The sequence below is a fragment of the Heteronotia binoei genome, chromosome 14 (genome assembly GCF_032191835.1).
Source record: "Heteronotia binoei isolate CCM8104 ecotype False Entrance Well chromosome 14, APGP_CSIRO_Hbin_v1, whole genome shotgun sequence".
In the NCBI taxonomy this organism is placed as follows: domain Eukaryota; kingdom Metazoa; phylum Chordata; class Lepidosauria; order Squamata; family Gekkonidae; genus Heteronotia; species Heteronotia binoei.
Window position 1 is genome coordinate 1839601 of NC_083236.1, and position 14637 is coordinate 1854237.

General features: G+C 42.9%; 1 protein-coding gene across 1 annotated transcript in view; it reads left to right on the forward strand.

The window, feature by feature from the left end:
* GABBR2 (gamma-aminobutyric acid type B receptor subunit 2) overlaps positions 1 to 14637 on the forward strand; it is an 824150-nt gene that overhangs the window by 278690 nt on the left and 530823 nt on the right. The window contains exon 4 of the mRNA XM_060254061.1: positions 13459 to 13560. Within this exon, the coding sequence (XP_060110044.1) occupies positions 13459 to 13560 (102 nt within the window). The remainder of the gene's footprint in view (positions 1 to 13458; positions 13561 to 14637) is intronic.

Consider the following 14637-nt stretch of genomic DNA (forward strand, 5'->3'; position numbering starts at 1 on the left):
CCAGGTTGAGGACAGATTTGGTACCTGAGGTGTTAGAAGCTCTTGCTTGTGATTTATGTTTTTCAGATTGATCCTGATTATGATTTCAGAACTATTTGCAGCAACACCCCGGGCCAAGCCTTTTGAAACTTAGGGGTGATTTGAAGAGAGGCACCAGATCCATGCTGAAAATTTGGTGCTTCTACCTAAAGAAAAAACAGCCCCCAGATGCCCATGGATTGAGAGAGAGAGAGAGAGAGAGAGAGAGAGAGAGAGACTTCTCTCTGAATTTCCCAACTGGGGATTTGCAACCTTAGTGCAAATAAGGCATTACCACTTGTGTTCTCTAGACCCATGCCCGACCTGGCTTTTAAAATCTTGGAGAAAAATTGGCACTGTTAGTGAAGATAATCAACTCCTCCTTGATTGAAGGGGCTCTCCCTAGGCCTTTGAAGGAGGCAGTTATTAGAGCTCTGCTCCCACCCACTGCAAAAAAAAAGAGAGACTTTATTGGCTAGGGATGAGGTGACCAATTACAGGACAGTCTTCAGTTTAGTTTTCCTGGGGAAGATGATGCAGTGTGTGGTGGCAGAGCAGCTCCACGGTGTACTGAATGACACATCTGCCCTAGAGCCATTTCAGTCTAGTTTGGTACCAAAGTGGCTTTAGTTGCACAGGTGGACAATCTTCGGTTAACGTTGGACAGGGGATATTCTTGCCTGTTGATACAGTTGGACCTCTCAGCAGTCTTTGGTTCAGTTGCCCACTCAATTCTTATCCTCCAGCTTGATTATGAAGTTGGTGTTAAGGGTGTAGCACTATGGTGATTTTACTCTTTCCCATCTGAACAGGCACAAAGAGTCTCCACTGGAGGTGCAGAATCAACTGGTTGTCTTTGGTATGCAAAACTGCAGATGACCCCTCGCTCTGTACTTCATCATCTAAACCTCTTGGTTCTGAACTGGTGTTTTGGTGGCTAAGGCAGAACAAACTGAAGCTGAATCTAGACAAGACAGAGATATCATTGGCCATTTGTCCATTTGGGTTTTTAGAGCAGGTTGAGAGTATGGGGATATTATGGAACCTGTCTTGCTGTTTGAAAAGCAGGTTGACGTAGCGGCCAGGAACACATTCTGTCAGGTGCATCTGATTCACCTTTTGTTCTCATTACCTGGACTCAGCTGATCTGGCCACACTGATCCATGCTTCTGTGACCTCAGAACTGGATCACTGCTACATGCTCTATGTGGGTCTGTCCTTGAACACAACTCAGAAACTACAACTGGTCCAGAATGTGGCAGCGATGGGTGTGGGGGGAGGTTATTTTCCAGGTACAGGTGTATTGAACCCAAAAAATACCAGGATTTCCTGATATTCCTGAATCCCAGTACTGGTATGGTATTTGGATTTGGGAAACCCAAATTATTTTGGCTGTTCAGTTTGGGGCTCTGGGGAGTTGTTTTTTGAGGCACCAGCAGCTAGGCTGCAAATTTGGTGTCTCAAACACCCCCTTAGTTCTAAAAAGATTGGACCAGAGAGGTCTAATTTATGGCCCCCCCAAAGAAGGTGCCCCCATCCTTCATTACTTTAAATTAGTGGTCCTCAACCTTTTTCGCCCCAGGGACCAGCCCCAGGGCTGGCCCACTGACCGTGACCCCAGGACCAGCAGGGGGGGGCAATTCGGCCTGTCCCCCGCAGCGCCTTCTCCCCCTGTTTTCCTCCCCCATTTTCCTCCTTCAACCCCCCCCCCACAGCCTCGCTGCCTCCTCCCCACTATTTTCCTCCTCCCTCCTTCGCCCTTGTGCAGCCTCACCACCGCTTAAAGGTACAACTTGACTCCTACTTTGTTCTATTGCTTCAGACCACGGCTGCCCACCTGGATCTATCCTCCTCCCATTTTCCTCCTTCGCCCCCCCCCCGTGCAGCCTCACTGCCTCCTCCCCCCCATTTTCACCAGCCTCGCCACCTCCTCTCAGGCCGCCCCCCGCCAAACAGCTGCGTTGAAAAACTGCCACAGCCAGTGGCGGCTGAGGGCATGAGGCACCCCAGGCAGGCACCCCCCCCACCCCCCGCAGTGCTTCAAGCCCTCAGGCTGCAGTGCTTGCCCCCTCCTTTCCTTCCCTTTCTGTCCTGTTCCATTGCCTCTTTCCCCCTCGCACCATGGCTGGCAGTGCCGGTGGGGGGGGAGAGGGAGGCAATGGGACAGAAAGGGAAGGGAAGGAGGAGGCGGGTGGCGGCGGTGGGCGCAGAGGAGGAAGCACTCACGCCACAGCCAACAGGGCGGGGGGGGGGCAATGGGAAGGGAAGAGAAGGAGGTGACTGAGGAGGAGGCAGACATGCAGCGGCCAGCAGAGCCCAGGCGTAGGGGGGCAGGAGGTGAAGGGACGGGAAGGGAAAGGAAGGGCAGCCGGCAGCAGCAAGTGATGCTGCCCTAAGGAAGGGCAGCCTCGCTTGCCTCTGCTGCAGTGGTTTTCCTCGGCCGATTAGGTGATCAGTGGGGGCGGGGAGGAGGCTGTGCGATGAGGGGGAAGAAAGGTGAGTCTATAAGTAGGGCAAATAAATAAAATATATTCCTTTATGATTCAGAGCAGAAGAAATGCAGTTGTATGGTAGGGTGTGGATATAGATCATCTGGTCTTTAGTTTAAGCAAGGACTCTGTTGACTAAACATGTAAAAGTCTGGCTTGCTATTTGAAATTATTTTTAATGGTGTGTCTTAACACAACTGTCTAGTTTACAAGTTGTTCTTTAAATAGAACACAGGACTTCAAAGAGATTGTCAGACAAAACTTCAAAGGCACTTATATTCAGATAAAATAAAAATATCAAACTCACTGCTGATTTCTATCCTGGAGAATTTGTGAGACCGTTGTGCAGCATGGACACTGATGGGCTAAGGGATTTTTAAATGTATAGTATTAATTGAAATCCTGTATATTCCCCTGTACGTGATTGGACCAGTTTAGTGTCTTGTGGATTGTGTATCTTTATCTCATGTTTTCAAGTGTTTTGCTGTATCTGTCAGGCAATCTAGCTTTTCCTGAAATAAAATGCTTAGACTAATAGCTGCCATATTGAACTGCTGTTACTAACCATGAGAAAGACCTTGCATATCAAAGTAGAATGTTGTAGATTGTTGCCAGTGCTTGATGTGAACCTCTCTCTCCCTAATACTAACAAAAGCAAGAATTCCCCTTTGAGGAAAAAGAGCCTCCAGGGACAAGTCTTTTGTCCATCCCAGGAAGACAAACGGTAGGAATAAGATAAGAGAGAGGGACGGTGTGAACCTTCGCACCTCAGCTCAGCAATGTTTAGAATTGTGGCTTTTGTTTAGAAATCTTTGATGTAGTTCTCTTAAGTATGCGTTGCACTGTTATATGGTATCAGTCCCAATTTCATCGTTCTAGTGCATATGGAGTATCAAATAAAGCCTAACTTTGTATCAACTCAAGGTCTGGTTGATTTGAAACCTTATTGCCTGACAGTATCTTGCTTAAATTTTCACATTTCCTTTTTAAAAAATGCTTTAGCAAGTAAAGTAAACAGCAAACAGCAAGCCTTTATTGCCATAAAACAGATATAGCAGTAAAATAGCAATATAAATAATATAAAATCCTAGATTATAGAGTACATAGGGAGCTAATATACATAAAATAAGTAAAATATGTATGAGTCGAGTTTAGCCAAATTAAATAATTAAAACAAATAAAATGTGGTCATTCCAGAACCATTCTGTGTCGTATTTCCATGGCCTGTTGGAGAAATCTAGCCACCATTAAAGTTACCTCAGCGCAAGTGTCATTTAAAAGTTTGTGGACTTTGCCTGATCAGCACAGCCCAACAAATCTGCTAAGATATCTTTCTGGTATATACAATGAATATCATCATAAAGAGGACAGTTCAATAATACTGTCACCATCCCCAGGCCTAAGGAAGTCCGTCTTAAGACAACCAGAGACAGGGCCTTTTCCATAATGGCCCCTACATGGTGGAACCAGCTGCCGGAAGAGGTGAGGGCCCTGCGGGACCTTGCTCAGTTCCGCAGGGCCTGCAAGACAACCCTCTTCCGGCTAGCCTACACCTGACTGGGAAATAAATGTAGCTTATTAGACTTCTGCGAATCATATTGTATAGATTTGATGTCAAGATTTTAAGGTTTTTAGGTTTTAATTGTTCTGACTTTTAAATGTTTATATATGTAATAATAATTTAAACTCTGTTTTATTGTTTGCTGTGAGCCGCCCTGAGCCATTTTTATGGGAAGGGCGGGATATAAGTCATAGAATAAATAAATAATAAATAAATACATGGGAAATAGTTTCAATACACTTGGAATTACAAAGACAGTGTCTATTAGAGTACTCAATCCTGTTAAATCTACCAAATAGGATAGCAGATGGTAATGCATTACATCTAGTTAACGTGAAAGCACGCCGTTGCTGTGGAGCTTGTAGAGAGAAGAAATACGACGCTAATTTCCCTACTGAGAGAGGAAGTTCGAAATTCAGCGGGGAGCAAGACTTGTTGGCCAGGCTATATAACGTTTGAATTTCAACATCTAGAATTCTGAGCTTAAGTTTCAAAAAAGCATCTTTTAAGGATAGCATAAGAAGTGAATCTAAATCAATGCCCACAGATTTAATTTTCCTCTCAATAAATACTAGCCAATTTGACAAATTAGATTCTGAGAGCAGTTGATATAAAAGGCTCTCTGAGTCAGAGTGGAAATGTAGCCGTAGCCAGTATTTAAATGACAGTAGCCATGCTTGTGTTTCACTTTGGTTGGAGTACTAAAGGTAAAGGTAGTCCCCTGTGCAAGCACGGAGTTACTACTGATTTGTGGTTAAAACAATTTTATTTGGTAACATATGGTAACAATATGGTCCTTTGGTCCATCAAAGTCAGTATCGTCTTCTCAGACTGGCAGCGGCTCTCCAGGGTCTCAAGCTGAGGTTTTTCACACCTATTTGCCTGGACCCTTTTTTGGAGATGCCAGGGATTGAATCTGGGACCTTCTGCTTCCCAAGCAGATGCTCTACCACTGAGCCACCATCCCTCCCAAAAAATTGCATCTCTTGTAATTAAATGAATAGCTGTTTTAAGAGCTTCTTGAATTCTAGATGAACATATATGAACATATGAAGCTGCCATATACTGAATCCAACCCTCGATCCATCGAAGTCAGTATTGTCTCCTCAGACTGGCAGCGGCTCTCCAGGATCTCAAGCTAAGGTTTTTCACGCCTATTTGCCTGGACCCTTTTAGTTGGAGATGCCAGGGATTGAACCTGGGATCTTCTGCTTACCAAACAGATGCTTTACCACTGAGCCACTGTCCCTCCCTTACTTAAAGTACTAATGTTTAAAGGTACCCTTAACTAATAAAAACAAAAATTAATATTCTTCTTTTTTCTAAGACTTAATCATTATCAAAAATTGTCCAATGTCCTTTTATTTTCCACTCTTTTTCTACATATATTCTGAAATTTTTCCACTCCAGCTTAAAAACTTCTAAATCATAGTCTCTTAAAATTCTTGTTAATTTGTCCATTTCACTCCATGTCATAACTTTTACAATCCAATCCCATTTCTCTGGATTTTTTTCTTGCTTCCGCAACTGCGCATACAATGTCCTAGCAGCTGAAAGCAAGTACCAAATTATAGTTCTATCTTCTTTTGGAAATTTTTCCATTTGTAATCTCAACAGAAAAGTCTCTGCAACTTTCTTAAATTCATATCCCAAGATCCTAAAAATTTCTTGTTGAATCATCTGCCCATACTTTTTTGCTCTTATGAAAGAGCACATATGGTAGAAAGAACCTTCATGTTGTTTACATTTCCAACATCTGTCTGCCATCATATTATTCATCTTTGCCAATTTCTTAGGAGTCATATACCATCTGTACATCATTTTAAAACAGTTCTCTTTAACACTATGACACGTCGAAAGCTTCATAGAGTTCTTCCACAAATATTCCCAAGTTTCCATCTGTATTTCTTTATTTACATTAATTGCCCACTTAATCATTTGAGATTTCACTACTTCATCTTCCGTAGACCATTTTAAAAGTAATTTATATAATTTTGAAATTAATTTTTCGTTGTCTCCCAGCAGAACTCTTTCCATTTCTGTTTGCTCTTTTCTTATTCTTTCAGTTTTAATATCATTCTCCACCAAGCTCTTTATTTGTTGCATTTGAAACCAATCATATTTATTATTCAGCTCTTCAGCAGTTTTCAATTCTATTTTGCCACTTCGTATTTTTAGTAGTTGATTATATGACAACCACTTTTCTTCACCTGTCTCAGCTGTTATTTTTATCACTTCGGCTGGCGCTATCCATAACGGTTTTCTCTCATCTCTATATTTCTTATATTTCATCCATGTATTTAGCAAGCTGTTTCTTATATAATGGTGAGAGAAAAAGCCGTCTATCTTTTTTCCCCCATAATACATATAAGCGTGCCAGCCAAATTTATTTCCATGATCTTCCAACGCTAAGAGTTTTTTGTTTAACAACATTATCCATTCTTTTATCCATATTAAGCAAACTGCGTCATGATATAATTTTAAGTCTGGTAATTGAAATCCGCCTCTCTCTTTTGCATCTGTTAAAATTTTCATTTTTATTCTTGGTTTCTTCCCTACCCACACAAACGCTGAAATTTTTCTTTGCCATCTATTAAATTGTTTACTGTCTTTCACAATCGGAATAGTTTGAAACAAATACATTATTCTTGGTAGAATTTTCATTTTAATTGCGGATATTCTACCCAACAGTGACAAATTAAGTTTATTCCACTTTAATATATCTTCATCCATTTTACGCCATAGCTTCTCATAATTATTTTTGAACAAATCAATACTACTGATTTGTTTCACCAGTGTTTTGTTTTGCTCTTTTCCTCATTACATACTGTGTTCTGTTAATTTGGGGTTCTCTTGGTCTCCCGTTGTCTGTACTGTTCTGTATTTCTAGTTACTGCTTTGCCACCCTGCTTAGATCAATGTCTTTCTGTTTGGTGGAAAGTGCTGTTATGGTGAGCCTCCCCCCCTCCCCTGTAGATCTTTCAAGGCAAGGGACTATCAGAGGTGGTTTGAAATCGTTGCTTCTGTGTAGCAACCCTGCTTTCCCTTGGTGGTCTCTCATCCAGATCAGTACAGTCTTTAATCAGGAGTATTAAAATGAAAATTTGGTCCATAGCTTAAATTTTCATGTGATAACTTTTTCCACGCAAGGAAGTAAACAGTGTCTGCTATACTAGGCCTTGACCATAAACTGTATTGGTAAAAAGTTTCTTTAATGAAAAGACACATTACTGTGTGTTTGCTGTCATTTTAGATTGAAAGCATCCTTGATTAATCCTGGAAAATATAATCCCTTCCCCTTGAATTATTTTAATATATTTTGTTGATGCTTTTCATGATGTACAGAACTGATTCATCTGAGTGAGCAACTTGTTTGTCTCAACTGCCCTCTCTCCCAAGAATTTAGCATAGGAATTATTAATGGAGGAGAATGCAGCAAAATTCTTGTTGTGTGAACCATCTGTTATGTCCAGTTCTCATTCATTACTACTCTCTGATGATCAGCATCTGGTGGGATTATCCTTTCTCTCCCAGCCTCCACTTCCCTACACACATGTGCATGCACAGATGGACACACACACACACAAATAACAAAGGATTTATCCAGCAATACCTATATTCAGCAGTTCCATGTGGGTGAGACTTACTGGTAATATACGATGAAAACAGCATTGTTCTTATAATTGTGGCTTTTAGTTTAGAACCAGCAATACAAGCTTTTCTTATTACAGAACTGGTTTAGCTTCTAAGCTGAATGACTAATATAGAAAAATTAGTTGCACATTTAAAAAAAGGTTTATTTTATTACTATTAGGATAATTTCTATAATATTCTTACTGTACACTGAGGTAGCGTGGTGGAATGTAGGGGTTGGCTTTTTTTATGAGACAATATTCAGATCTAAGTTTGAGCACAAAGGCACCTTCAAGTCTAACATAGTTTAATTTGGTGTATAAGCATGCACATGAAAGCTCATACCTAGAATAAAACGTTGTTGATCTTAAAGGTGCCACTGGACTCAAACTGTGTTCTGTTTCTTCAGACCAACATGGCTACCTACTTCAGATCTGCCATTTAGCTACAAAGTTCCCACCAACTGAGAGCCAGTTTGGTGTAGTGGTTAAGTGCACAGACTCTTGTCTGGGAGAACCGGGTTTGATTCCCCACTCCTCCACTTGCACCTTCTGGAATGGCCTTGGGTCAGCCATAGCTCTGGCAGAGGTTGTCCTTGAAAGGGCAGCTGCTGTGAGAGCCCTCTCAGCCCCACCCACCTCATAGGGTATCTGTTGTGGGGGGAGAAGATATAGGAGATTGTAAGCTGCTCTGAGTCTCTGATTCAGAGAGAAGGGTAGGGTAGCAATCTGCAATTCTTCTTCTTAACTAACGCATCTTAAACAATGCAGAGATGTCCACAGTGGGATATATAGTTCTGATTGATTAGGAGAGAGAAATAATAGTTGATAAGAGCACAGGCTGCTGAACAATTATGCTAACTTGATACAATGAACCTTGCTAAACTGGGATTCCCTTTCTCATGGTGGTGGGCAATTAGCTATGATGAGATTTGAACTGAGAGTTCAGCATCAACAAAATAATGTTCATGCTTCCTTACATGCAGGTGTTGTAAGGCTGTGTACTGCTGGGCGACCTGTACACTAACCGGGCACGCAAATCACCAATTCAGATGGGTTAAGAAAGAATTACATCTGTTGGTCACTGCTAATCAACATGAGTCCAGAGGATCATTTTTGGTCAGGAGAGATTGTTGCTGCACTATAATAGGGTAGCACCAAAGCAGGCAATAATATCATTTAAGAACATAAGAGAAGCCATTTTGTATCAGGCCAATGGCCCATCCAGTCCAACACTCTGTGTCACGCAGTGGTCAAACCCCCCCCCCCCCCAAAGTGCCATCAGAAGGTTCACAAGTGGGTCTAGAAGAGCCTTCCACTTTGCCACCCCCCTCCCCTCAAAGCACCAAGAACACTCCAAGAATTTAAAAAGTATTTCTGTTTGGGGGCTGTCACTTTGGTACTATTGCTCTTTGCACCAAGGTTGCTTCCCACTCAGGTGTTTTATGAGGGCAGAAATGAAGATGAATTTGCCAGAGTGCTAGCTTCTGATGCTTGCAGGTTTAGTGCAAACTGGTGACAAGATTATAGTGGTGTTTAACAGATTGGAACAGTGAAAACAGCAGAATAGACTTTCGTATGGATTATTGGTATGATAGCCAAGTAAACTGATGCCCCCAATTTCCCCCTCCCCCACCTCCAATACTACCCCAGACAGCTTAGCTGATTACCTGAAAGCAGCAGTTGGATGGATGAAGCAGAGCAGGCTGAAATTAAATCCATCTAATATGGAGACCCTGTGGCTGGGCCAGAGGGACCAAATTGTTTATGATTCAAATTTTTCTCAGAAAACATGCATCCATCCATTGCCCTGCACAGCCTGCCATTACACTAAAGAACTTGAAAACTGCTGCATGAAGACTGGGGTCAGTGGAAGCACATCAGTGCACAGCTTGGTGTGTGGTACCATTTTTTAAAATAAAATCACATCCCTTGAAAGAATTTTCATTGAAGACTACTGCATGGGTTCATATGTGGCCTCCCTCTGCCTTATACACTTACATATTTCAGTTATGAGATCTTTTAAGCCATGCATGTGTTCATTTACTCAGATTCATCCTACATTCTACATTGGAGGGACGGTGGCTCAGTGGTAGATCATCTGCTTGGTAAGCAGAAGGTCCCAGGTTCAATCCCCGGCATCTCCAAAAAAGGGTCCAGGCAAAATGGTGTGAAAAACCTCAGCTTGAGACCCTGGAGAGCCGCTGCCAGTCTGAGAAGACAATACTGACTTTGATGGACCAAGGGTCTGATTCAGTATAAGGCAGCTTCATATGTTCATATTCTATCCAAAGAACCCCTCTCTATGAAAAGCCATCCAAGTTCTCAGAGAAGCCATACATTGCTAAGACAGGACAAAGTAATTTGAAAAGCAGACTTCTATTTCCTGTGCAAATGTCTCATTTAGCCTTTAGTGGGATATCTTGGGCAATTTTATATCTCTTGGGGTATGGTGTGCACAATATGCTGGATATCAAAGTAACAAAGAATGTGGCTCAGTGCGTGCGGTACAACATGAACATTGAGGATTAATTAAAGAGCAGGGTAAGACATCGGCCCACTGTGGAAAACACATGAGAATGTCAAGCATGCGGTTTCAATGACGAGTTGAAGTTGATACAAAACTAACGGGGGCTGCATGGGGGGATATGGCGGGTCAGATAAAGCCTCTCTTCAGGTTCTTATCTAGGAAATTCCACCTTTTCAGCCCACCCCATTGAGTACAGCTTGCCCTTAAGCAGGGTCTGCCCCGGGATCAGTTCAGTGGCACAGTCTGTGTCCCTATGGGGCCGGAGTTCATCAGCTCCCTGTTCACTGAACACCCCCCTTAAGGATCGATAAGCCTTGGGGATCATCTGGGCTTCCTCCATTGTCAAGCAAACCTTTTCATTTCGGGGCATTGGACTGGGGCCCCACTCCTTATTCCAATGATGAGCTCAACACCTCGCATCATTGAATTCTATCGTCTGGTCTCCCCATCGAATGTCCTCAGAATCCGGTCGACTTGCCTGTTGAACTCTCCGGCCATCATGGTGGTCATCGCTTGCATCTCATCCCACAACCCCTTGGAGACCTCCTCGACTTCCTTTTGTACCATCGATCGGAATTCTCAAGCAATCTCGTCTTCCTCCTTCCTTGGGCCCATTATCTCGTGGGACCCAACCGCTTTCACCTCAGCCAGAGGTGGGTCGGCTTCCACGCCAGTCACTGCTGCGCTCCCCTCCTCTCCAGGCTCGGCCACCTCGCCCTCTTCATTGGCCATCTTCACCCAGTGCATGTGCCTGGTTAGGATGGCATCTCTGCGTGCCGGGGCCTCATCCATCGTGGTGGTGGAGGTGCGCGGTTGCCACTGGTGCGGGTGACCAAGAGTTGTTGAATATGGAGAGGAGAGCCCTTTCCAGCAACTCTCTGGGTGTCCAGCACGTGCCACAGCGGTGTTGGTGCTCTCGCCTCTTCCTCAGTTTCTGGAAGTTCACTGCTCACTGAAATCTTTTCAGCCATTCAGTTATAAAGTTGCCAGGGCGGTTAAACTTCTTATAGGATCATTCTCAAAATGTCAAGCATACGGTTTCAAAGATGAGTCGAAGTTGATACAAAACTACGTTTATTGATATACCGATACTTTCAGTGTAACAGATTCTTGAGAGTGATGCTGCAAATACATTGATACAATACTTTTAAGGCTTACTTCAAAAGGATTCCAAAAGGTGGGGGCGAGGGATAGCTCTCACACATAAACTATCATAAATGTCTACATTCTCATAGCATTATCAGAACTCTGTCCTTGCTTTCCCCAGATGTGTCGCACTCCCTCATAGGAATGTATGGCAAGGTGCTGATTACTTCTTCTCAAGTTAGTTTCGTTTCTCTCTACTTTGCAAGCAATAAAGCGGGAAGGGGGAGGAGAAAGAATAACAGAGCTAACAGACCTTGGTCCTCCAAGATACTTCACAGACCAGTGTTATGGAGAACCCTAAAACAATCAATTATCAATGGAATTTTACCATGCTTGACAGAGAAAGGCAAAAATGTCCCTGCCCATGCGGCGCTAGTCAAAGTAGCTCCATTGAAGGACATTTAGGAAGGGCATGAAGGGTTGACCCTGGAATCAGGCCCTTCAGTGACCCCCTGTACAATTGTAGGGTTTCACTAGGTGAGTCAGATATTTAAAACTTCACAGAGAATTATCAGTATCAGTGGTACTTCATGCCTAATTTTAAATTGTGTGTGTTACAGTGAATATCAGTAATGAGACAAATGTCAGTATTGATAAGTGAATGGAAACAACCCAGAGGGGTTTTGTAAATTTCCCTGAAGAAAGAGGTCTGTGCTTCCTTACTTTTCAGACATACAGAATGAATTCTGACAGCCATGTCATTATTATTAAGTGATATACCTCTGAGTTTTTGGACAGTGTGCGTGCGTGTGTGTGTGAACTACATGCTAAAAATGCAGTTCTGAACTTGCAAATTTTATTTGTGCTTTTGAATGTTCCCAGTTTGGGGGCCTGGTTTTAAGTAACACTGAAGTGATAATTGGGTATTCAATAGTATTGTTAGTCCTTTTGCCCAAAATAGCACAAAACAAAAAATTGACTGGGAAATTACCGTTTATCACCTCTTTAGTAATTGCTGCTGCTGGACTCCCTGCCTGCCATTGGAAGGTGAAGAGCCCTCCTTTGAGGACGGAATGATTCCATAGGCTCTGAGATGGTGCCCTTGGCGGTGACCCAGAGAGCTGCTTTTGGTGCCCCCAAGGGGTTGGGCATCCCCAGCCACTCTTTTGGCAAAGCCTTGGGAAGTCCCCTCCATTCTTCCAAGCTGATTGATGGCAGCTGTTCTTCAAAAACTCCCACTCCAAAGAACCCTTGGACAAATGGGACTTGCTGAGTTATTCTTATTGGATCCCAGCTAATTTGTCTAACAAGCTTTATGCAGCTATGGAAGGAGCATCAGCTCAACTGAAGGAAAGTTACAGAGTTCTGGATTTTACAGTTCCATGTTTGGTATTACAGTTCTATGCTTTATAACAAGAATGGATCATAAATCTGCAGTCACTCTTAGGGTTTCCAGGCCCTCTCTGACCACTGGTGGGGGAGGGGGGAGGTTACCAGATCCAATTTGAGAAACTCCTGGAGGTTTGGAGGTGGAGCATGGGGAGGACAAGGCCAGAGAGCCCACCCTCCAGGGGAACTTATCTCAGGGGCCTGGAGATGAGCTGTAATTCTGGGGAATCCCCAGGTCCCACCTGGAGGCTGCTGGGAGCCCTCTTTTGTCTTCTTTCTGTATGTAGGTAGGTCATGTTAATGTGCTTATATGTGATAGAAAGGGAGGTATTGGTATAAATTCTGATGAGAGTATTAGAAAAGTGAAATTAGTGGAGCAAAGATCCCTTGGATCTGAGGCAAGAGTGCTCACAAGGTAAGACCCAGTTTTCCTATTGTGGTTAATGGACTGAGGATTTGAGATTTAGGGTTAATAGGATTTAGTAGCAAGCAAGTGCTTTGCAGATTGAAGAGGAGGCATCTGTTTGTTTGGACTGGCTTTGCCTGCAGTGGCAGAAGCATTTATTTGTAGCATAGCAGCTAAATTACAATCTTGTTTTCTGGAATACTAGTTGGGGAATCCTCACTCCCACTCTTAATATTACTTAATATAACTCTTGTCCTGCACGGTTACATCATCGTACAGGATGCAAACAGATGCAGAGCAATACAGTGTTACCCTGCAACAAATCCCTTCCTTTTGTTCTGCAATAGGTACGGAATGACCTGACTGGTGTCCTGTATGGTGAAGACATTGAAATCTCAGACACAGAGAGCTTCTCTAATGACCCCTGCACAAGTGTCAAAAAGCTCAAGGTGGGTGCAACTCTGTGTGAGATTTAAGGAGCAAATTGGACAGGAGAGATTACTGACGACATGAAAGCAGGGCTTGAATGAAAACAGCATATTTGGCAAGTCTCCATTGGACAGTTTCCTTCGAGGCTATTTTATGTTTTGCTGTTAAATTAGTCATGTAAAAAGTAAATGCAATGATGACATATGCAATTACCTTTTTAATGATGCAAGATTAAGTGAACAGTTCAACAGATTATGTTGACCACTAAAACAGTGGCTTTCACATACACTAAATGGTGCACTTTGCAATAGGATTTTTACTGTGTAAGAATAGCAAAATCCACTTGCCAACAGTTGCTGCAGGAAAGCACCCCATGACTTCTCTGCAGAGGAACTGCCAGATGCTTGCCAATGAATCACTTTGCATTGCAGAGGATTCTGGGTAGTGTTCTAGGATGTACACTTATATTCAGTATACACATACTGGAAGTACATGTGGATATCTCCTTTCGATGTTATGTCCACGCACAGGGCAATGTGATCCCAACTTTGTTAGTTTTGTTTATTTTATTTTCTTCTATTTATATCCCGCCCTTCCCCCAAGGTGGGCTCTGGGCAGCTTATATATTCAATAAAAGTTACATAAAAATGGTATTCATTGAATTCAGTAACATGACATATAAATACATTAATATAAAACATAAAACTATAAAAGCAATCTGAGGTACTATATATAAATGGTGTTGTATGGTGCAGTCCTTCTGCTGTCTTTGTTTATTTGTTTATATCCTGTTTTTCTCTACAATGGGGACCCAAAGTGGCTTCCAACAAAAAGTAAAAGACAGAGAAAGAGGCAAGGGGGGGGGCTTCTGAATGCAGAGCAGGTCCCCCCTCCCCCCCGCCCCCCACTGGCAGCTCTTCCTCCAAGTTCTGGCCTGTGGCCCTTTAGCTTGTGCCTCCTTGCATGGCTTGCTCAGGCCTGAAGTCCCTGTAAGAGCAGGATGAACAAAACTGAGCCAGATTTTATGCAGCTGCTACCAACCATCAGGTAGAGTCCTTCACACATCCCTGGCAGAAATACTTCTGGGGGTGCTGAGG